At 45.4% G+C, this 21,088-nt stretch overlaps 2 protein-coding genes across 2 annotated transcripts; one reads left to right on the forward strand and one right to left on the reverse strand.

Moving 5' to 3' along the window:
- The first annotated feature begins 2,088 nt into the window (after positions 1-2,088).
- Positions 2,089-8,552, forward strand: LOC128729294 (histone deacetylase 4). Its single transcript, XM_053822962.1, has 12 exons — positions 2,089-2,217; positions 2,291-2,398; positions 2,482-2,613; positions 2,678-2,748; positions 3,772-3,911; positions 4,764-4,973; positions 5,378-5,607; positions 5,666-6,145; positions 6,214-6,476; positions 6,561-7,950; positions 8,028-8,335; positions 8,412-8,552. Exons 1-12 carry the CDS (start codon positions 2,089-2,091, stop codon positions 8,470-8,472), a joined length of 3,522 nt encoding a protein of 1,173 aa, XP_053678937.1. The 3' UTR covers positions 8,473-8,552.
- An 8,610-nt stretch (positions 8,553-17,162) lies between these two features.
- Positions 17,163-17,855, reverse strand: LOC128729092 (adenylate kinase isoenzyme 6 homolog). Its single transcript, XM_053822743.1, has 2 exons — positions 17,732-17,855; positions 17,163-17,661 (listed from the first exon to the last, which is right to left on the reverse strand). Exons 1-2 carry the CDS (start codon positions 17,757-17,759, stop codon positions 17,168-17,170), a joined length of 522 nt encoding a protein of 173 aa, XP_053678718.1. The 5' UTR covers positions 17,760-17,855; the 3' UTR covers positions 17,163-17,167.
- Between the last annotated feature and the right edge of the window lie 3,233 nt (positions 17,856-21,088).

The following is a 21,088-nucleotide window of genomic DNA, read 5'->3' on the forward strand; positions in this document are numbered from 1 at the left end:
GAAACACCCTGTTGTAACGTGTTGATGTAATGCCTCATGTAAGTGGCTGGGGGAGGGCTTTGGTTGGAGGTGGAAATTCGTCCGAAATGATGGTATATATGCACATGTGTGCCACATGTGAACCATATAAACACCACCCACCCTCCCCCCCACGCACGCACACGCGTGTATGTGTGTATGTGCGTTTGCATGTATGTCGGTTGTATTTCAACCAACGTTTTCTTTTTCTCTCTCGCTCAACCTTTCGTCAATCATCAGCTTACTCTCTCTCTCTCTCGCGCGCGCTGTGTTGCTTCCGTTCTTGTTCTACTACTTCTTCCTTTTTCCCTCGCTAGTTTTCGCGCAGGGTTAAATATAGATTCGGTAAAACAGCCATTTGCATGGATATGGGATTTGACCTTGGGGCCACATACATTTTATGTTCGTTGTTCGTTCAGCGAACCACCTCCTACCTTCCTCTCACCCTGCGCCACGGTTTCCCGCCTTCCGGATCAGTATATAGCCGATGGTGGTGGCAAAATTATGGCTCCTATTTGGCGTTTATTTTATTGCGTTTCGTGAAGGAAGTCTCCCTCTCCACTTTCTCGCTCGCTATCTCTCTTTCTCTCTTTTTCGCTACCCTCAAATGCTCCACCGATCGTCGAGTGTCATTAGAGGGAAATACCCGTGCACTCATCAATCTGTGCCACCCTGTATCAAAGTCGAGTTTTCTTTTCTTCTTCTCGATGGGGTGTCATTTTTTGACTGCCAAAAACCGCCCCACCAGTGACACCTCAATGTGGCTTTTGTTTTGGCTCGTTGATTGGTGGTTTTTTTTTGCTGTGCATCAACACAAACCCGCCGAAAGGATGGAAAGGATGTCTTCCGTTGTGCAGACAAGGTTCGGGAACGTCCAGCACACAATCACACATCACCGTCAAATAATGGCGGCGGGAAGCACCAAACAATTCCAAAACCACCCAAGAAGCAACCCACACACTTTCATCGTGGGAAGCGTGAGCGACACCTGACGTTCGCGGGGGGGGGGGGGGGAGATGGGCAGGGTGCGCGGGTGGCGGGCATACCGCACCGCGTTTAAAGGGCAGAATCTATCGATTGGTCTAAAAATAGCCAACCCTCCAGGTGGTGACGGTGGCGGTGAAGCTTCGTCTTACTTTACTGCGCACGAAGCTAACCTGCCACCCACCCACCCCCTCCCCAACCCCCCGTCGTACGGTCGATGGAGTGTTGCGAGTGTATGCGTGAGTGGGCGAGCTTTCCACGATCCATAACTTATCGTCGGCATCCGCCCAGCCACCCACTCCGCCCTATATCCCTTAGGCAAAAAGGGCAAGGGAATAGTGGCTCCTCCCGGTTCGGTTCCATTGTTTTTCCTTGCTGGTGTGGGTAAAAACAAAAAAAAAGAAAAACATCGAACACATGCAAGGGTGCGACGTTTGCAGCCGTATTTCTTCAACCCCTCCGTGTGAGGTGGATTTTTCCGAAACACACCCACTCACACACACACACCCCCATGTCTGCCGGGCAATGCGGCTACCCTTTTAATCAGTGGAGCAGAAGGGGGAGGGGGGTGGGTGGGTGGAAGGTAATTGGGAGGTCTTTTAAGGACCCTTCCGAGAGGACGAGGTGCTGCACGAAAAGTAGTTTCGTGTCGTTGGTTCGCTGGGTCCAAAACTTCAGCGCCCGGGGAGGGTGAACTGCTTTAACGTCCTTGAAGCCGCGTCACCCAAAAGTGGGTGATGGCAAATGTTCTAGGTGGCCATGTCATCCACTTTTGGGTGACGATAAAAACGCATTTTCTCAAGTTTTGGAACCCGCATTATTTACAAGTATCAATTTAGGACCAAAAAGGAATACGTATGAATGGAAAGAAAGCTAAAAATTCATCACAAACCAAGGACGTTAAGAATTAGATCCGTTGCAATCGTTGCTAACACATATGAGCATGTAACGCTTGAATCGTGGCGTTCTGTGGAATTTCCAAAAAAAGACGCTTGGCACTCAAGGTGTTAAAGTGGCGCATTGGGGCTGCTTTGCTGGGGTGGTAGATTTAATTTTTTCAATTACTTTGCCACCCTCCCCGTAGAAATGGCACGTGATTCGACCATGGGAAGAGACCGAGTACTAGTCGTACCAAATACCGGCATCGCGCTCAACAGTAGCGCATCCTCATCGCAGATAGCGGCCCCGGCCGACATCAGTCAGCAAATACTGGAGGTGAGTAGTGTCCTGGCGAGGTGGCGATTTTTGATACCAATTTTTGATTTTCTCTCTTCCGTACACCCGACAGCTGCAAAAGGAGCAGGAGCTTGAGAAGCAAAAGCTGTGGCATGCGTTTCAGGAGAAGAATAAGGAACTCGAGATGCAACACCGGCAGCAATTGGAGCACAAATTTCAGGTTCGCTTCTACGCACGTGGCCCGGTGCGTACTTGATAGAGGGAACCATTCGCTCAAATTGTGCGTTTTTTTGTTGTTTGCAGGAATTACGCGACCAGAGGATAGCAGAGGAAGCCGCCCAACAACGGGAACGGCGTGAAAGGGAGGCCATCAAACGTAAGGAGAAGCACGATTGCTGTGCGAACGCGAGCTCGGAAGTGAAGCAAAAATTGCAGGTACGCGTAAGCGATGCGCTTCTTCCGCACACGGTGGTATTAATCGAGAATGTCCTTTTTTCAGACTTTCCTAATACAGAAAAAACAGGCCGCCGCATCGAATGGCTTAACTTCTCCATTGCCCTACAGAAATTGGTAAATGCCAAAGCGTCCTTGCGTTAGAATAGCGGCTATTTTATGACTATAAGAAGCTGGTTGGAAAACTGAACTGATCCCGTCTATTCTGTGCTCTTTTTTACCGTCTCTTGTGTGTTCCTTTTTTGTGAGGCACGATTTTTTATGATCTTTAACTTTTGGGGATGTGAAGGACTCAATTCTCGACTGAACCTCCCCAGTATGCAGGACTGATGGATTATCCTACTTTGTGAAACATTTTGAGGCATAGAAAGTCGTTAAAGCGAATCATAAAAATGCAAACCAGCTGGACTGGGGGAAATAGTGAAAACTCTACTCTTTTTATACACTTTCCTTGTCTAAAATATGATTTTCATTTGAAGGATCACAATGATATTAACGTGATATTAGAGATCTATATTACCATTAGCATTTTCGATTAAATTCGCAATTCTTTCTTCTTAAATGGCTCAACAAACGTATAACCAGGACCTGCCTTATTAAGGCTATCTGTGACTTGACATTTTCACCTAGTCGGATAATTAGTCCTGCATACGGAGGAGGCTCATTTGAGATTTTAACCCGAAACTGTTCGTGTGTTTGTATCGCACGCTTTAGTTATCGAGCCTCTTCCTATAAGTTCGTGAACAAACGATAAACTCTCATATTTATCCCCTCAGTGTATAGTAAAACAGATATAGTGTAGGGTTATCAATTTCTGCCATTAAGAGTTGACCGTAGAGAAGTGAAATTGTTACTAACCCAAGTTTCTTGGTGATTCTGGCTCTAAAACTGTTTCTAATTGCTAGGTCAAGGATCAATCATTCAATATCTGCACAAAGTGTGTCCCATTACATGTTTCCCACAGTAACTAAAACGAAACGAGGTTGCGTAGCTTGTACGAGCATCGCGTATTACCTATATAAAGCCAGTTTGACCAGCCGTTGAGATCATCTTCATATAGTCTAGAACCCTTGAAGCCGCAACATTCGCGTGTCGCCGTTTTTTTCCTTTACCACTAACATTTGTCTCGGACATTGACAGGGGCGTCGTGAAGTCATCCTCCGGCGAGTCGCTGCCAGGTGGTGCGGTCGCTGCAGCCGTCAGCTCGCATCCGTACAAAATTCCTCCACCTCCGAGCGCGATTGCGAAATACGATCCCGATTTTCCACTCCGCAAAACAGGTAGGACGTTTTGTGTGCCGACCACACTCTGGGGCGCAGGTGTTTCGCTTCCGTTACTTCCCTACTTCTGTAACAGCTGATGTGTGGCTACATTCAGCGCGAAATGCTACCAAGCATGAACAGCAATCCTACCCCTCTCTTTCTCCAACATCAATTGCATGCATGTGTGTGTGTGAGAGTATGCATTTTTTGTTTGTTTTCTATTTTTGTGTACATGAAGTATCGTGAGCGCAAAAAAAAAACGATATCAACTCAACATTCGCACGAACTTCTTGTTATAACTACCACTAATTGGTCCTGACAATCCTTTTCCTGCTAAAACTTCCTGCTCGCTATATGTTTTATGACTACTATTGTTCGCTCAGAAGAGAAGCTCCTGTTCTAGCGCAAATGAATCGTTTATGTTTGGCTTCAAGGATCGTGCCTTTATCAACTTCTTTTGAAGGCTGGGGCGCTTCGTCAGAGCATCCTTGAAATGTGATAACGAATTATTAAGGAATTAAACCCCTTTTCGGATCTACTGAGACTCGAACGGGTGTGTTTTGCATTAGAATCGAATGCACTATCGAGTACGAATTTCTTTACAATCTTAATTTCTCTTTTAAAACTCTCCCTATTTTGAGCTGTTCCTTTTTTAAGGTGCGTGCTATTCCAGGAAGGAATGAAATGAATTATTATACACACATACACACATATTACTTCACCAGGATCTCCATATCTACTTCCCCCCCCCTCCTTCTTCCCCCGCCTCCCTCATTTCCCAACGGAGGCATACCTCGCAGCGGTGCGCTTTGTTTTGGGCTGACTTTTGAGCACTACTTTACTCACTAACTAACCTCCAAACCGCCGCAGCATCCGAGCCGAACCTGCTGAAAATTCGCCTCAAGCAGCGCGTGATCGAGAAGCGCTCTTTGAACGGACCGTTGGCCGCCCGTCGGCAGGAACGTTTGCGCCGACTCCAGAAACAGCAGCACAGCCAGCTCGCGCAAACAAGTACGTATGCAACGCTTTTACTACCACCCAACCCCCTCCCGACTCGTGTTGCCGTGCGGAAGAGGAACAGTGTTCCTCCCCGTCAAAAATTTGGCCCCCCTTTAATGGGCCCCCGTTTGACAGCGCGAACTGTCAAACAATGCCGTTCCCACGCTATTAGCCGCTCGCTTATCGTGTTTTTTTTGTTATGTGTGCGTTTCACCTACCACCTTCAACGGAAGGATGTCTCGTCTCACCTCCGGGGGATGAGCGGGAACAACGTGTTTTGAGTTGTCTGTTTTGTGCGTTTGTGCCGTGTTATATCGTTTGACTAACAAACATGTGTAACATTGCTCATCTTCCCGAAACGGAGGGTGTCGTGGGTGTGTTTCCGCGCACCGTCATTAAACCCTACTACTGCTGTCTACTCGGGTTTTGTCCAACTACTCCATCACCTACCTGACGCAAAATGTTTTCCTCATTACCCTCCACAGACTGTTCGGCGACAGCCAGCGTGGCAACGACCGATTCTGGCCCAAATTCACCGCCAACCGTGGGAAGCCGGGCGTCTCCTACTAACGCTCCAATCCAGGAGGAGAACGAAGACCCCCAGTATGGCTCGGTGGCGTCCCGTTCGAGTATCAACGACCTGTCACTGTTCAGCTCACCCTCGATGCCGAATATATCGCTCGGACGGCCACACCTTGGTTCGTCCGCCGCCACTGTCGCTCACCTGGTACGTAGCGGTGTCCTTCGTATGAAAAAGGACAGATAACTAAAAGATCCTTACTGTGTACTCCCCCCTGGAACAGGCTCTCAGCGCAGCCAGACCGACGCATCTCGGTGCGGGTGGCATCGGTGGGCAGGCGGGTGCATTCGTCAACCCGATGTTGGAGATTGCTGAGCAGCAGTTGCAGCAGCAGCAGAACGTCGCCGTGGCGGCTGCTGCAGCAGCCGCAGCAGCCGCTGCCGCCGCTGCTGCCAGCAGTGGTGTCGTGGGGCTCGATCGGAGCCATCTAGCAGGTGGTGCTGGAGCTGGTGGCGGTGCTGTTGGTTCAGCGGCTGCTATGTACCATCATCAGGCATCGATTACAGATGCACATGTTGCTCAGGCACGCCTGCACAAGCAGGGACATCGGCCACTTGGGCGGACACAGTCAGCACCACTTCCGCTTGGACATCCGATGTTGGCGGGAGCGAGCAGTGCGGCTGCTGCCGCCGCCATGATGAACATTACGCAAACGCACTTCGAGAACAGCGAGGTAAGCTCTTCAAGAGTTCTAACGGTTTTGTATACGTGATTCACGCCTTGCTTTCTTTTTTTTTGTAGGCTGAACGGCAGGCGTACGAGCACATGCGCATGAAGCAGAAGGTCCGTCAGACAGCACTAACACGTGCCGCTAACTGTGTCAATCGTGAACCGCAATTGCGTGAAGAAGTTGAGTCTAATGAAGTAATCGATTTAACTGACAAAAAGCAACCACCCAAGACGGTGCTGGCGAGCAGCGTTATCAAGAGCACCTCACAATCGCACCTGCTCTCGCACGACGATCACGCTGTCCAGCAACAACAGCAGCAACAGCAACAGCAGCAGCAACAACAACAGCAGCAGCAACAACATCTATCCGACCTTATGCAACAGCAGCAACAACAGCACAACCAATTCCATCGTGAAAGGGAACTCTATATGCGTCGTTCGATGCAGCTATCCATGCTGGAAGATCCTTACCAGCATCATGCAGGAAGTAGCAGTGTTGCGGTCACGGCGGCCGGTTTGCTGCGGCCTCTCTCGCGCACCTCTTCCAGCCCACTCGTGCATCTCTGCTCGATAGGCGGTGGTGGTGGTGGTAGTGGCCGGGGAGATCCGACAGCCCCACAAAGCATGTTCTCGGACACCGGCCAACCCGGGACCGGTGGAGCGGATGATGAGGTTCCACCTCCGGTCAACCTGACCGTGCAAAATCGCAGCCGCTCACTGCTTAGCTACACGCATGAAGGGCTTGCCCCGAATAACGCGCCCACGTCGGGTGCGTGTGGTAGCCCACCGGGGGTTGCACTTCAGCTCACTACCTCCTCGTCCGCATCCGCCATCATCGGTTCCAGCCACCCGAAAACGGCTGCACCCCTTCGCCCCACTACCGGACTTGCGTTTGACAGCCTGATGCTGAAGCACGTGTGCGCTTGCGGTGATAACGCGAACCATCCGGAGCATAGTGGCCGCTTGCAAAGCGTATGGGCGCGTTTGGTCGGCACCGGGCTGGCCATCCGGTGCGATAAGTTGCGATCGCGCAAAGCCACCCAGGAGGAACTGCAGGCGGTACACACTGAAGGACACGCGTTGCTGTTCGGTACGAGCCAGCTCAACCGGCAGAAGGTGGACACGAGCCGTGTCAGCTTCGTGCGGCTTGCGTGCGGTGGCGTTGGTGTGGATCTCGATACCACGTGGAACGAGCACCACACGGCGGCGGCCGCTCGTATGGCCGCTGGGTGCGTCATTGACCTCAGCTACAAGGTGGCCCGGGGTGAGAACCGCAATGGGTTCGCCGTCGTGCGCCCGCCAGGCCACCACGCCGAGGCGGACGCTGCTATGGGCTTTTGTTTCTTCAATTCCGTTGCCCTGGCGGCTCGGTTGCTGCGACACCGGGTGCCACACGAGATCCGGCGCGTGCTGATCGTCGATTGGGACGTGCACCATGGCAATGGCACCCAGCAGGCGTTCTACGACGATGCGTCCGTGTTGTACCTTTCCGTGCACCGGCATGACGATGGTAACTTCTTCCCGGGAACCGGTGGTCCGGCCGAGTGTGGCGTTGGTGGTGGGCTTGGGTACAACGTGAATGTGGCGTGGTCGGGTGGTGTGAGCCCCCCGCTTGGGGACGCTGAGTATCTGGCCGCGTTCCGTACGGTCGTGATGCCGATTGCGCGGGATTTCGCGCCTGATATTGTGCTCGTTTCGGCCGGGTTTGATGCCGCCGTTGGACATCCGGCTCCGCTTGGTGGGTACGTCGTGTCGCCTGCTTGCTTTGGACATCTGACACGTGAGCTTATGCAGCTTGCCAACGGCAAGGTACGTACAAACGGTGGTCGAAGTGGTACAGGAGCTCATCACCACGTGGTAACTTTCGTTTCGTTTTTTTTTTGCAGGTTGTACTCGCGCTTGAAGGTGGTTATGATTTGCCTGCCATTTGTGACTCGGCGGAGGAGTGTGTACGGGCGTTGCTTGGTGAGAGCAGCACTTCCACCATCGCCCCATCCGAACTGGCCAGGCCACCGTGTCAGGCGGCGATCGAGACATTGCAGAAAACGATCGCCATTCAGGTGTCACACTGGCCGTGTGTTAAGCGGCTTGCCCACACCGTCGGTTTGTCGGCATTGCAAGCTCACAGCAGCGAACGGGAGGAATCAGACACCGTTACCGCGATGGCCGGTTTGTCGATGCAAACGCTCAAGCGGTAAGTGTAAACGCGCTGATAGCTCGCAAACCCCTCTCGCTAACTTGGATCGTTGCTCCTTCTCTCACCGTCTCAGCACGTCGGACGTGTCCTGCGAGGACTCGGAGGAACCGATGGATCAGGACGAGTCGAAATAAGACACCATCCTCCCCCTCTCCCAGGGATGTCCCGAAACCGGACCGACGAACCAGATGCAGGCAGTGTTTCGGTTGGAACAAAAAACCACAATGGCCGCCCTTCAGCCTGCTTTTGGGTGGGTAGTTTATTTTCTCTTTTTAGCACCGTGAGACCTCACGTGCACGTGTTCCACTCGGTCGAAAGGACACGCAACCTGCGTGTTGCTTGATCGAGAGAGAGAGAGAGACAGAGGAAGAAGCAGAAATAACAGGCGCGTTGAGAATTTGTTACTTGTTGTCTAATCGTGTACACACGCCGCCACCATCGCCACCGTACACACTTAAACTAGTAGACCGCACGCATGCAAGAAGAAGCATGCAGGGGTAGCAAAAAGGAGAAAGAGGAGGGCCACAATGTGATGTATGTTGCAAGCAACATGATTTTTCTTTAGATCACCCCGCTGGAAAGCTGCTCCGACACGGCTGCAGGCAAGACACGTTGGTACAAGAAAGGGGATAAGCGTTTATCCTTAATCCTGTCGCAAAGCGAATGATGTGTGTGTGTGTGTATTTTTGTTCGATTTGCCTCCGTCTGTTCTTTATCTCTCTCTTTCTCTCTCTCTCTCCTTTTGGTGATTTCCGGCTTAGCCGTTCACACGGAACCGGAAGGTAGGGAACCGTGATTTTCACACGTTCCACAGACAAAGCGATAGTGGAAGGTGGCGGTGGCAATGCATTAGGCGAAATACGTTCCTAGCGAACCATACGGGGGAGGGTTTATTTAGTGTAATAATGCTTAACAATTTGAAATTTAACTTTTTCTAAATGCAAACAAAAAAATAGAACTACCTAATGAGTGAAATGCGCGCTACCGTGCGCGTGGTGAAGGGACAATTTCTTCCTCCTTCCTCTCTTTCCGTCCCCTATCCCTCCCCCCCCCCCCTCTCCCTCCGTACGTTAGTCGTCCCGGTAATATGGATAGAATTTTCATATTTAAATGCGTTGAGAGCTTAATTGTAAGACGGGATTCCCAACACGGCGTGAAACCACGGAAATAAATCAGGAAGATAAGAGGGAATTATATGACAAAAATCGATTAAGGAATCGCAGCACCTTTTTTTTCTTTCCGCGGCACAGCACGCACAAACCCACACACACATACATCTTCCGTTTGTCCTTTAACTTTTCAGTTTTTTTTTCTCCTCCGGTCTCTCTTTCTCTTTTAGATATTTCCGTCGTTTTATGTTTTTTTTGTCTCGGTTACAATTGTGGGTTCACTCGGTGTGGCCGCCTTGGAATTTCATAAGTGTACATGTGTACAAAATATTTTAGGAATAAGTATGGCATAACATCAGGAAACACACCCTCACGCGTACAAGCAAAAGAGCGGAATATAAAAAAGGTTGGCAGGCGGACAAAATCAAGCCCATGAACTTCATACAAGAGAGCAGTTAGACAATTTTTGACAACCAATAGAGTATCTGCTGACCATGACACAATGGGTATGCAATTTTGTGTGGGTTTTTGAGTTATGTGAGGGGCGGAGGGGGCACGGCTGTTGAGGAATCGAATGAATAGCACATTTGCGTCTAGAACACTTTAATACACACATATCCACACGCGACCGCTGCAGGGATTATCGTATTTTACTGTGTATAAGAGACCCCTTTACTACCGGTATTATGGAGGTAAATATAGGTTTACTCGATTTTTATTGCGATATTTGAGGTTTGAGCGAAAATAGGATACACATTAAGCGCTTAAAGTATCTTCCGTTTCTAGCTTAGCCATTTTCACTTTCGTGTCAGAAATCAAAGTGCGAAATAGTTAGAGCTGAAGCTGAATACAAGACATTTTTAGTTTCAGTACTCGTCCCTGACAGTACATATACCTCTGAAACATGTCCCTTATTCTAAGCAAACGAACTCCTGTTGAGTACGTTCGTAAGGATGCTCAACATTTGAATGGAGTGATGAAGAGAGATGTGAACATCGGCAAGTCCTGGATTAATGATTTGACACTTGACCCCGAGTGGTTCCTATTTGTCGAGAAGCCGGCTTAGACCGCTAAGTCGGAAAAAATAAGCAAGTTATCATTTTTTTGTATGACTAGAAAGCATTTTTCTCCCAGAATATTGTTTCAAAATTAAAGGAGCGTCTCTTATACGCGTAAAATACGGTATATTCTCCAATGTGTGTGAGACAATACATACACACCATGGCCACACAAAACCCGTGGTAAACGTTTAAGCTTTGCCCTTGTTTAATTCTGTTCTGGACAGGTTTTAATATGTTTGTTCTATTGTAAGAACATGCATTTGTTACAGCAAGAAAAGGAACGCGGTTAAACATTCATTGAATAGGGGGGGAAACAGCGCTGAACTATTAAGAAAATGTACCTATACACAGTTGAAGTCTTGTGTGACGGAAAAAAATTGTTGAAAAAAAAGAATAGAAAACGAATGGAATGAAGAAATAAGCATAAAGAAGAAAATAAGAAAAGAGGATAACACTTACGTAGCATCAAAGAATTTGGGCTATTAACGATGATGGTGATGTGGGTTAATTTAAAACTGGAACGTTAAAACACACACACAAACACAAAACAGTGCACCAATCAGCATGTCATCAAGAATTCCGTCTAAATTATTAACTACTAAGCGTTGTAAAATGGTCGTACAATTTTTTAAGCCACTACAAATCGGGAGCGGAGTATCAGAGAAACTTAGTATCGGAGTGTCAAAAACATAGTTTCATGTTGTAGTTGTGTATGCGTGCGCGTGGTAGATGTGGGAAATTTTTTTAAAACTAGCAAAAAGGAAGTCTACATGGCAGATAAGGAAATGGTGTGATTTGGAAGCTATTTTCGCTGAACGAATGCTGAGAATCATTGTGCACTAAATTGATTTATGCGGATTGCCAGGAAAGCTAGAAAGCAGAGTGTACCGGCCTGTGTAATTGTGCGTCCGTTTGTGTAAATGTGTTATTGGTACACGTTGTTTGTAATTGGAGGCATATATCCTTCCCATCCCTCTTGCCTACATTGTTCATTTGTAATGGACATAATTGCTCAAGCATTTTTAGTATTCGTTGACCTCCTTCTTAATTACAGCTGCCGGAGTCCTTTTGTTCTTATTATTGTTGTTCCTGATCACCATCTGCACTTATGCTCATCTCGCATATATGCCCAACCACACATGCACAGGAGAAGCTAATTCTTTACATGTTTGAGAGACAAAAAGGACATTTCTATAGCACACACACACCGGGGGGGGAAGTGCAGTTTTGATTTTATCCACTTTTTCTACATTCTTTCTCGCACATTTAGACTCTCGCCCGGCGGCGGATCCTTTGCATTTTCCCTCCCTCCTCTATCTTGTCAAATTGAGGTGTGTTTGATCGTTGAAGATGCGTTAACTGTAAGCGTTCCTTATGGTTGGGCTGCCTCTGAGAAGAAGGATTTAAGTACTAATGGGTTTAACAAGAGAGAGAGCATATAGTATGGGTAATCTAATAAAAGAAAGTTGCAGCACAGGCAAAGCTCCGCGATAGATAGAAAAAAAGAGAAACAAAAAAAAAGGAAAAGGATGTGAATTCGATTCAGAGAAGAAGCTCGCAGTGATATCATAGTTTCAGGTATAACGAACGAACGTGTAACGTATAAAAAAAAAATCAATTTTATGGGCAACCATGTTTTATTGGTGGTTACTTTATTGAGGAATAAAATGCTAGGAATATTTGATAGGCTAAAAGATGTGGTTAACGTATGTGTGCGTACATGTTTGTGTGTGTGTGCGTGTGTGGAGGGGAGATTTTGTTTTGTGGCAAAAAAAGCAGAATCCAATTCAGATATTCCATCCTCCTCGCCCGCTCCCTTTTTTAATGGTCCGTGGATCGCTGTTTTGAGTGTGCGCGTGTGTGGATGTGGGTGTCTGTTAATCAACGAATCAAAACTATATTTAATAAGTGAACTAGAAGTTAATGAAAAAAAAAAACAAAAACAAATGAATGTTGCAACAACCGCTTGTTGGCAAAGCCAAAAAAGCAAAGTATAGAAAATTCTAAGAGATATGTAGAAGAGAATGGCAGTGTTCAACGAGATACGATGGAACATATATGTTAAAATCCTAACAAAGAAACCTCTAAACAATTAAAAGCTCACCCACACACCATGTACACACGCATCGCATGCTTAAAGTAGCCGATAGCAGCGTTTACGCACATTGCGAACTTAACATGTGCAAAAAAATGTCAATCCATGCACGAATGTCGCTCAGTTCAACAAGCTCAAAACGAGGAAGCATATGCAATTCCAGATCGTATCGATACAGTCCTCCTAGAAGTACACAATTGTATCAGTATTTAGTTGCAAAAAAAAATAACATGTTCCTAAATCAAAATATATTTACTGCGCAACTATAACTCGTAGCTAATATTTCCAGAGCTATATTTTAATGAATGTGGCAATAATCTGTACATCCGTTTCTTTTTGTTCACCCTTGCTCAATAATTACAATATAGTAAGGCATCACTAATGTTTACCGAGCTAAACAAACCAAAATTTCAAAAGTTGCCTCGTGAGAAAAGTTCGTTGAACTTGCGTCGTACGCATTATTTTGGAGGTTTTTGCTATTTTAACTAGCGGAGAGCTCGTGATTCGTTGGCTAATTTTCGCTGCAGCTGTTTGGTTCGCTGTGTGTGTAAATGCCGTAAGACAGGAGCGATACATAGCCACACACGTGAGTACACAAGAGGGAACAAGATCCGAGATATGTTTTGAAGAGCGGCGCTCAAAAGGAGGAAAGCGGTGGTAGCTATACAGACGAATGCATTTTAAACAAATGAAAACATATTTTAAACAAGGTAGCGAACAAAAAATATAAAAGAGGAGAAATTCTTACCAAGAAAGAGAAATTAAAGAATTCAATGAATGAAGGCGTAATGAAGAACACAAACAGGCAAAGATGGGATGAAAAATGGATGAAAGGACTTAAATTGATTCCCGAAAAATTGCGAGAAGGAGGTATTGATAGATTATTCTCCTTTATATGCGTAAAGGGTGTGACTCAAGCGAATGAGAAAATTTATCAACACAAACAAAAACGCAACGCAAAGATAAATGTTCTATGTTTTACCTCTCCCCTGTTGGAATGTCCTATTGAAGAAATTCACAAAGAAACAAGCGAAGTAAGAAGATAACGTAATAACCAAGCAATGGGGTAACAAGGTATACTAAAACAAACAAATGCATATGAGAAAGAAGTGACGTCAAACAAGCAACAAAATGGTAACACAAGGAGAAGAGAAACAAACAGGTGGAAACGAAACAAGTAACAATAGATTCAATAGAGATACCTAACAGAAGCGACCTTTCGTCTGTACGCAGACGTCGGAAGACTTATATGACGGCAAAATGCAAATGGCGATTGCACTGTACTCTCTTATGATCTCTCTCCACGATCTTAAACTCTATCCCAATTCGTGTGTTGTCCTTGTGTCCCGTCCTTGTCCTTATCTGTGCTCTTTCAATCCTTACACAACACACGCGGTATCTCTTTGGCTCTGGACATACATTTAACAGGACGGCTCTTGCCGTTTAGCAGGCAGAGAGGGAGAGAGAATGAGAGTAGATAAAGCAAAACAAAAAACAATAACTAAATCGAAAAGCATGGCAAGCAACATCTAAACGAAAGGATGCATAAATACATAAAACTATGCATACAAATCGACTTCACGAATGTCTGTAGCAGCCACAAATTAAGAGCCGAACAACGGTGGATGGAGAAGGGAGAAGCGGCAGCGGCACCTGCATGGTGGAGTAGGCAGGGCTGGAAGGATAGAACGGGACAACAGAAAAAGAGAGAAGAAAAAAAAACAAAGCAAGAGCGCGCCTTTTTTGTAACAAAACAAACGAAACACGAAACGAAACGAAAGTGCTGGACACTTACACTTTTCATACGTTTTTTTTAGGTTTGAATGAATCAATTTTTTGTGTTTAGAAAAAAAAAATATATTGTGAAGATTCTCATAAAATGATCGCAAACCAGGGAAAAGATAACAATACATCAGGGCAGCAACGTTTTCTCACACACCTTACCACGAACCTTGACTAGATTTAGTGATCCTCACTAGAGCGCTCTAGAAAAGCCGGATGCTCTACGGCTCTCGTAGATTTGGAGTTTAGTAGTTCGTATTTTGTGCAGGTTTGGGAATAGAGGGACAGAGATAGTTAAACAAGGAACAGAGAAAGTGGTGTTAGCTTCTGCCAAGTGCTCTCTAACCGTTATTAACCTTATAAAAACCGTTAGACAATGGAGACCTTTGGCTAATCCTCGCAGTCCTCTTCTAGCTCAGCGAGGTTTAATGTAAAGCATGTACAGGATTTTTTTTCCTAAAAGAACCAATATACAGACTACAGTAGTTTCTGTATTTTTCTCTTAAATTCAGCAAATAGTGGCACATAATGCACAATTTGAAATGAATGTTGTTTGTAATTTTGTCTCCAGTACATGCAAAGATCGCCAGTCACAAGGATCAAAGTGTTCTATGATCCTTGCTTTACTACTTCACCGGTAAATGCGGTGAGGGCGTTCCTCGTTCGTCGCCAGGATGCTAAGAACAAAGAGTTGTATGAAACCTAGTGGTCGATTGCGAGGCAAAAGCTTAAATCACAGGGAAGAAGGCATTGTTAGGAAAATGGAGGAGTTGAGTTTCAATATTTCTAACCTCCCACACACACAAACATTCGTACAACCGTTTGAATGCAGGCTTTTTGTGGCGCATTTGCTTAACCTAGCTATCCTAGATGAAGGAAGAGCCAGGGATAAAGGATTGGGCGCCTCGTTGTGCCTCATCAAAGGGTGAAATGAAAGATAGGGAGAGAGAGAAAGGTTCGTTGGATTTTGATTTTGGTGTTTGTAGGTGCAACCCGACCTAGTGCGCCTAGTGAGGTGCGTGGGAAGTTATCCTGTGGGAAAACGTGGCCGCCCCATCGCGCTAGCTAATAGAGCACATTGAGCAGACGCAGCAACAAAAAAAGGAAAAAAAAACACCCCAACACACCCACGGTACCCAAGAAGTCATACACACACGCCAACACGAAATATACGTCAAAAAAGTATGTTGCAAGTAAAACGCATAATAATTAATCATCTTGAGACATTCCTATTAAGCAAAACAAACAAAAAAAAAACAAAGTTGTTATTCTAAGAGAACAAAAAAGTATTTTATGAGAGGAAAAAGAGTATAATAAAATATGTTACGCATAAACAGAGCTTCCCTGGACTGGAAAGTGGGGGGGGGGAGTCGCAAGAGTGTCGTGGCCTCCCTACTGCTCCTTGCGTTCCTGTAGTACGTTGTGGGTTGTACCATCCGAAAGCCCCTACACATGGCAATTTTTCCAATAACACTTCTTTTGATGGACCTTACCGTTTGACGACAGCTGTTTTGCTCTTTTGACAAACACAACGAAAAAAAGATTTAAGCTCCAACAGGACATTCGGATATGCTGACTGGACCATTATAATATTTGAGCGATTAAATAAGATGTGATCAGTAATATGTGTCTGCATTGCATTCCTTTATCCAATGTTCTTTTGTATTAGCACTCATCTAAACTGTTAAAGGACTCAATGGCTGATGCATGCTTCGCGCAATCTATAATTTATGTGTAGACATCATTTTTGTTATGCAAATATCGTCACGATATTTTTTTATATGTGATCCGCTGATGCTGTAAGGTGTTGTAAGGCTTTTTGGAGTCATCCATCAATATACTGATTTAAATCGAAGCATTAAAGAATTGGCTTTAATTACTTCATGCGTTGATGTATGAAAAGTTAACCGTTACAGATGAAAATGTTACCACGATCGTGTTAAAAGACAACAGACAGGCTCTATAACTGAAGATTGATCTCCCCAGTCGGCGCAGAGGTTTAAAAGGGCGCAGGAGACCACGTGAAAGTACCCCAGAAAATAATTAATAACTGAATCACGTGTAAATGAGTAAAGAAATAACCTTCTAGCATATTCAAAAGTTCATGTTAATTAATCAATTTTGTATTTCAAAGGTCGATGTGCCTGATAGGGCTTTTTAAGCATGTGCTACGGAGTTTGAAAATCTAAAATTGAACTAAATCTAGCTATCGAAACATCCAACTATGGATCGTGTGCAAAAGCACAATGATGGCTGTGAAAGTAACACAAAAGCGTGTAAAAAAGGCACAGGTTTCGCGCTTGTAGCACGTTTTACGTTATTTGTTCACATGCCCGAATTATGAGCTCACCTAATTCCGTTGGATCTAGAGTTCGCATCCTGATCGCTGTAAGCGAATCCGCCAGCTGGGCCGATCCGAATTGAGGTGGTCCAGAAATAGATGTACCGAAGAGCACTCGCCCTGCGAACACCCTCTCCCCCTTTGCTGGTAGTGGTGTTAGTGAGGAACCCAGCCTGGAAGGTGCACTTGGGCCGGCTTTTAAGCGACCAGATGCGCAGTTGTTCTATTTTCGTACGCTCCGCCCGAGATCCCAGATTGGCGTTCCGCCATCAATAATAATTGCGCTCCATTATTCAACCCACTAACCCTTTGAAATGGTGTCTTTCAAAGTGCCCTAACGCGATAGATCCGGGCCGTCATTTGCCGACCGAATATGACTCCCGAGAACCTTCCGGAGACGCAAAAAAAGGGTGTGCACAGCGTAAACGGTCGAAGGGTCGATTACAATTTATTGTGTTTCGCCTTCCACTGGTCCAGCCAGTCCTGCACGCGCTGCAAGTTTGCATCATGATCCTGCTCGGTGTCACTCGTCAGCTCGAAGATGATTTCTCGCCGGTACGCATCTCGTGCCTCGTCTAGCGGGATCTGGAAGATTTCGCACTCCATGTTCGATTTGATCTTGCGTTCGCCGTACTCGCGCGCTTGTAAGCGATCGTATAGGAGCGAGGTCGAGCACCGGATGACGAATACTGCGGCGAACCAGCGTTCAGGGAAGAATTCCGAGCTGTGGTATTCGACACAGTGGCCACCCTTTTGCATCAGCGGTTCGAGGAAATCCAGCAACCGGTCCTCGTCCAGCACCGGGCACTCAAACTCCTCGTCGTACTCCTCGACGAATTTGTTTTCGCTTACGATGCTGCTCACGTTCTGCCATTGGAAGCCGAGCTTTTCCGACAGCCGCCGGCAAAGTTCCGATTTGCCCGTGCCAGGGGTGCCTTTAAGGGGTGCAAAATAAAAAAAGGCAATAAGCCACGACTATCACCAATCCGGACCCCGGAAACGTACCGGTAACGAGGATGTTTGGCAGCGCCATGCTTTGGTTTGTTTTACGATATCCCAGGAAAGTGTTTCGGTTCTGTTTGCTTGTGCTTCCTGTCAGCACATTTCACTGGAACCGTTTAAATTCCACGACAAACCGGGGAATGTGTCGTCCACGTTGTATCTTACACCTGCACCGCCTACTGCTTCCGGTACCGGCAACTGTAACGAGATACAAGTGGTAGAATAAAGCAACCACAACCGAGCAGAAATGTAACATTTGCAACATCAAACAACAGTCAACCGACCTTTTTAGATGCTTTACTGATCGCGACGTCGTTGGCAACTAATCCCGTCCGCTAGTGTAAAGGGTTTACATTCAATTTCAATTGAAACAAAAAAAAACTGTTCGACTACGTCGCTACAACAATATGATCGACAAACAACCGCGAAGACCACACGTTCCTGTTGACAGCACATGTGTCAAATTGATGTACAACATATGAGCCTTAAATTTCATCATTTTTTTAAATGTAATATTCCTGTTTTCGTTCAACACATTATTTAAAGACGCGGAACAGCGTGTTTCGACAATCAAAAAGATACAAAAATAGTAAAACAATACATTTGTAAGCTTTTTATCTGTTTTACTTTTTGGTTAATTATATTTTTGATCGGTTCCATTTCGATACCGAGCTCCTATGAATACCATTGTAGCCGCAATGAGTCGATCGCTATAATAATTACTTCAAGTTGTTAGGAAAAAAATTGCGCTGCTTTTTTGCTTCAAATAAAAGAGTAAACAAACGTTCATGCGTTCTATTTATACGCAATTATCGCGTAGCCTTATCGGGCTCGAGTTGTAAGAACTGCTGTTCATGATACAAGCATGCATACATTAACTCAATTTGACTGTTTTTAAAAGTTGATTTCATCGCTTTCCATTTGTAAGAAACATTGGGATAATTTGAACAAATCGATATACTTACCGGTTGCGAAGAAAAAACACGGGACCTTTTTTTGTTTTATTACATTTTTCGTTTTTTTTAACAGAAGTAATAAGTTTCAAGATGGTTGTTTCGATAAAAATCAGATGATGGTGTGGTCATAATTACATACGGATAAATCATATGTAAATATTACGACCATTGAAGCTTGTCGTCGCATTTTTTAGAAGTTACAGAATAACCTTATTCTCACTCCATCAGCGTATTATCTCGGATATGCTTGATTATCTTCTGAATTGCCAGTATACATATTCAAACTTGGCAAATGTATGCATCAATCCGTTCATCGAGACAAAAAAATACCATTACATATATTACAAAATGGAATACCGTAACAGAATGTCGATTTTTGAATTGGTACCATTCGGGTACTGGTAGTAAAAAGTATTTAGTCAATTCAGGTTTGAGAGCAACGTCTTAAGGATGATTTTAAACACTTTCATATATCGAAAGAAACGTTCCTCACAAACAGCAAAAATGTGGTACGTATTGCCACATATTTTCTTTTATCTGAGCTTCAAGCAATAATGCACGAGCGATTAAAGTGCGCACTTCTCTACGCACAAAAAAATCATATGTTCAAAGGCAATGTTATTCAGGTTTCCATGTTAACATGATAACTATGTTTCCAAGGCTTATCGCCAATCCCGTTTCGAGTCAACGGGGCCACATTTTCGAGCTGCGTCTTATCTCGCATAAATATCTCCTGCATTGGCGACGGTGAAACCATAAATTTAAAATTAAGCAAGGTTTCAGAAGCTCAATCCTGCTTAAATGCATATCGTCCTATGTAAATGTAATATTCTGCTTTCGGTTCCGGCTCGTGTCACGGACAGTAGAAAGCGATAAATAAGAGAATTCCTCCAAGAAGCATGCTGTGGCTACAGCCTTTAGAAGTATCACGGGCTCCTAAAAACAACAAAGATTCCCATAAACTTCACCGTCTTCGCAATTCAATTTGCATTTCCTCCATTGGGATAAGTATAGCTAAAAGTAGAACGATTAGTGTACAGTTTTGATTGTTGCAACATTTCCACATCCTGTTGATATCAGCGTCGGGTTGATAGTGAACACTAGCGGTTGATTGTCGAAATATACGGCGCGTTTTGATTGAGGACGATGCTTGCTACCGAAACAAACAGAAAGCGAATGGCAAACACCAGCTCGTTACTCACGTTTTATTTCAGTATTACAAGTCAAAATTATATCACGTTCGTGTTTGCTTTAAATCCATGGAATTCGTCTGACTGGTGGTCCGCTCGGTCGTCTCACTTCTTGCGTACGGAACGTTCCGGAACTAAGCGCCGGAGAGTCTCGCAAATGCTTCAAATGCGTTCGGCGAATGCTTAAGTTTTACCCCAAGAATCCCCAAATATTACCGCGACGACAAAACGAACGTTTAACCGGATGGAATACAGAACGAATGGGCGAACTGGACAAAGACAAACAGCACAGTATCTCCGGCAATCGGGTGGCGCGTTAGAGAGCTTAGATTGAAACCAATTTGTGGTCCAAACGGCGGCCCCCGGGACCTTGGAAAAAGCGCCACCTCTGGTGAATCCATGCTGTGTGAAGCCTAACATCGAGCAAATCCAAAATCTGCCTCCAAAAAGGAGATGATAAGGCGTGTCGCCGTTTGATTGAAAGCAAAGCAAAAAAAAACTAATAAAACTAAAACAATCCGCATGTAAAACTTTGCGCCTGGAGGCACTAAACAGCAAGGAACAAAATGCCTTCGATCTCTTGCCGGAAACGATTGAAATGCGTGAACAAAAATTGATATTGTGTTAATATGGAACGCGACGGTGTAGACGAAAAAAAAGACAAAAGAACAACATGCTGGTTAAATAGAATAATATAATGCTCCTTTCACCGAACGAAACGCACAAGCAGCAACAAATGCTGGGTACAGATTGCTGCATCCTAAATTCGGTTCTCGCGTTTGTCGGTGCTGGGTTGAGCAGAGAGGAAGAAAAAACGGGAATAATCCCATTCAACGTGGTGCTTTAACCACATACAAAAAGAAAAAAAAACAATCCTTACATCCGCAACCGTCGGTTGTTGTCTGTGCGTAAAAAAGAGTGAAACTGAAATGCCATTGGTGAACGATCCGCGAAATCGATAGAAATACGCTCTTTGTATCGATAGCGCTTAATTAACGCTTTCCCGCTCAGAGATCAAAGCAAAACGCTTACCAATAACGGGCAGGCCCGTGGCAAAAACTAATCTTGGTTGTTTAAAGCTAATGCTATAGTAATAATACGCCCTCACCGCGGAGGTGTTGAGGCAAAAAAAGAAAGTAATGAAATTTAAAGGAAACGAATGCTTGCAAATGCGACACTTAACCCCCCCTGCCCCTCATCCCTTTTTACATCCT

This window comes from Anopheles nili, chromosome X, assembly GCF_943737925.1.
Source record: "Anopheles nili chromosome X, idAnoNiliSN_F5_01, whole genome shotgun sequence".
In the NCBI taxonomy this organism is placed as follows: domain Eukaryota; kingdom Metazoa; phylum Arthropoda; class Insecta; order Diptera; family Culicidae; genus Anopheles; species Anopheles nili.

Bases quoted from the DNA above. Each gene is read 5' to 3' on its own strand.
- LOC128729294 (XM_053822962.1), top strand. From the start codon at position 2,089: ATGGCACGTGATTCGACCATGGGAAGAGACCGAGTACTAGTCGTACCA. The intron at 5,608-5,665 runs GTCGCTCACCTG...GATAACTAAAAG, and splicing joins TTGGTTCGTCCGCCGCCACT to ATCCTTACTGTGTACTCCCC. The intron at 6,477-6,560 runs GCAACAACAACA...CCATCGTGAAAG, and splicing joins CAGCAACAGCAACAGCAGCA to GGAACTCTATATGCGTCGTT.
- LOC128729092 (XM_053822743.1), bottom strand. From the start codon at position 17,759: ATGGCGCTGCCAAACATCCTCGTTACCG. The intron at 17,662-17,731 runs GTACGTTTCCGG...CACCCCTTAAAG, and splicing joins GCCAAACATCCTCGTTACCG to GCACCCCTGGCACGGGCAAA.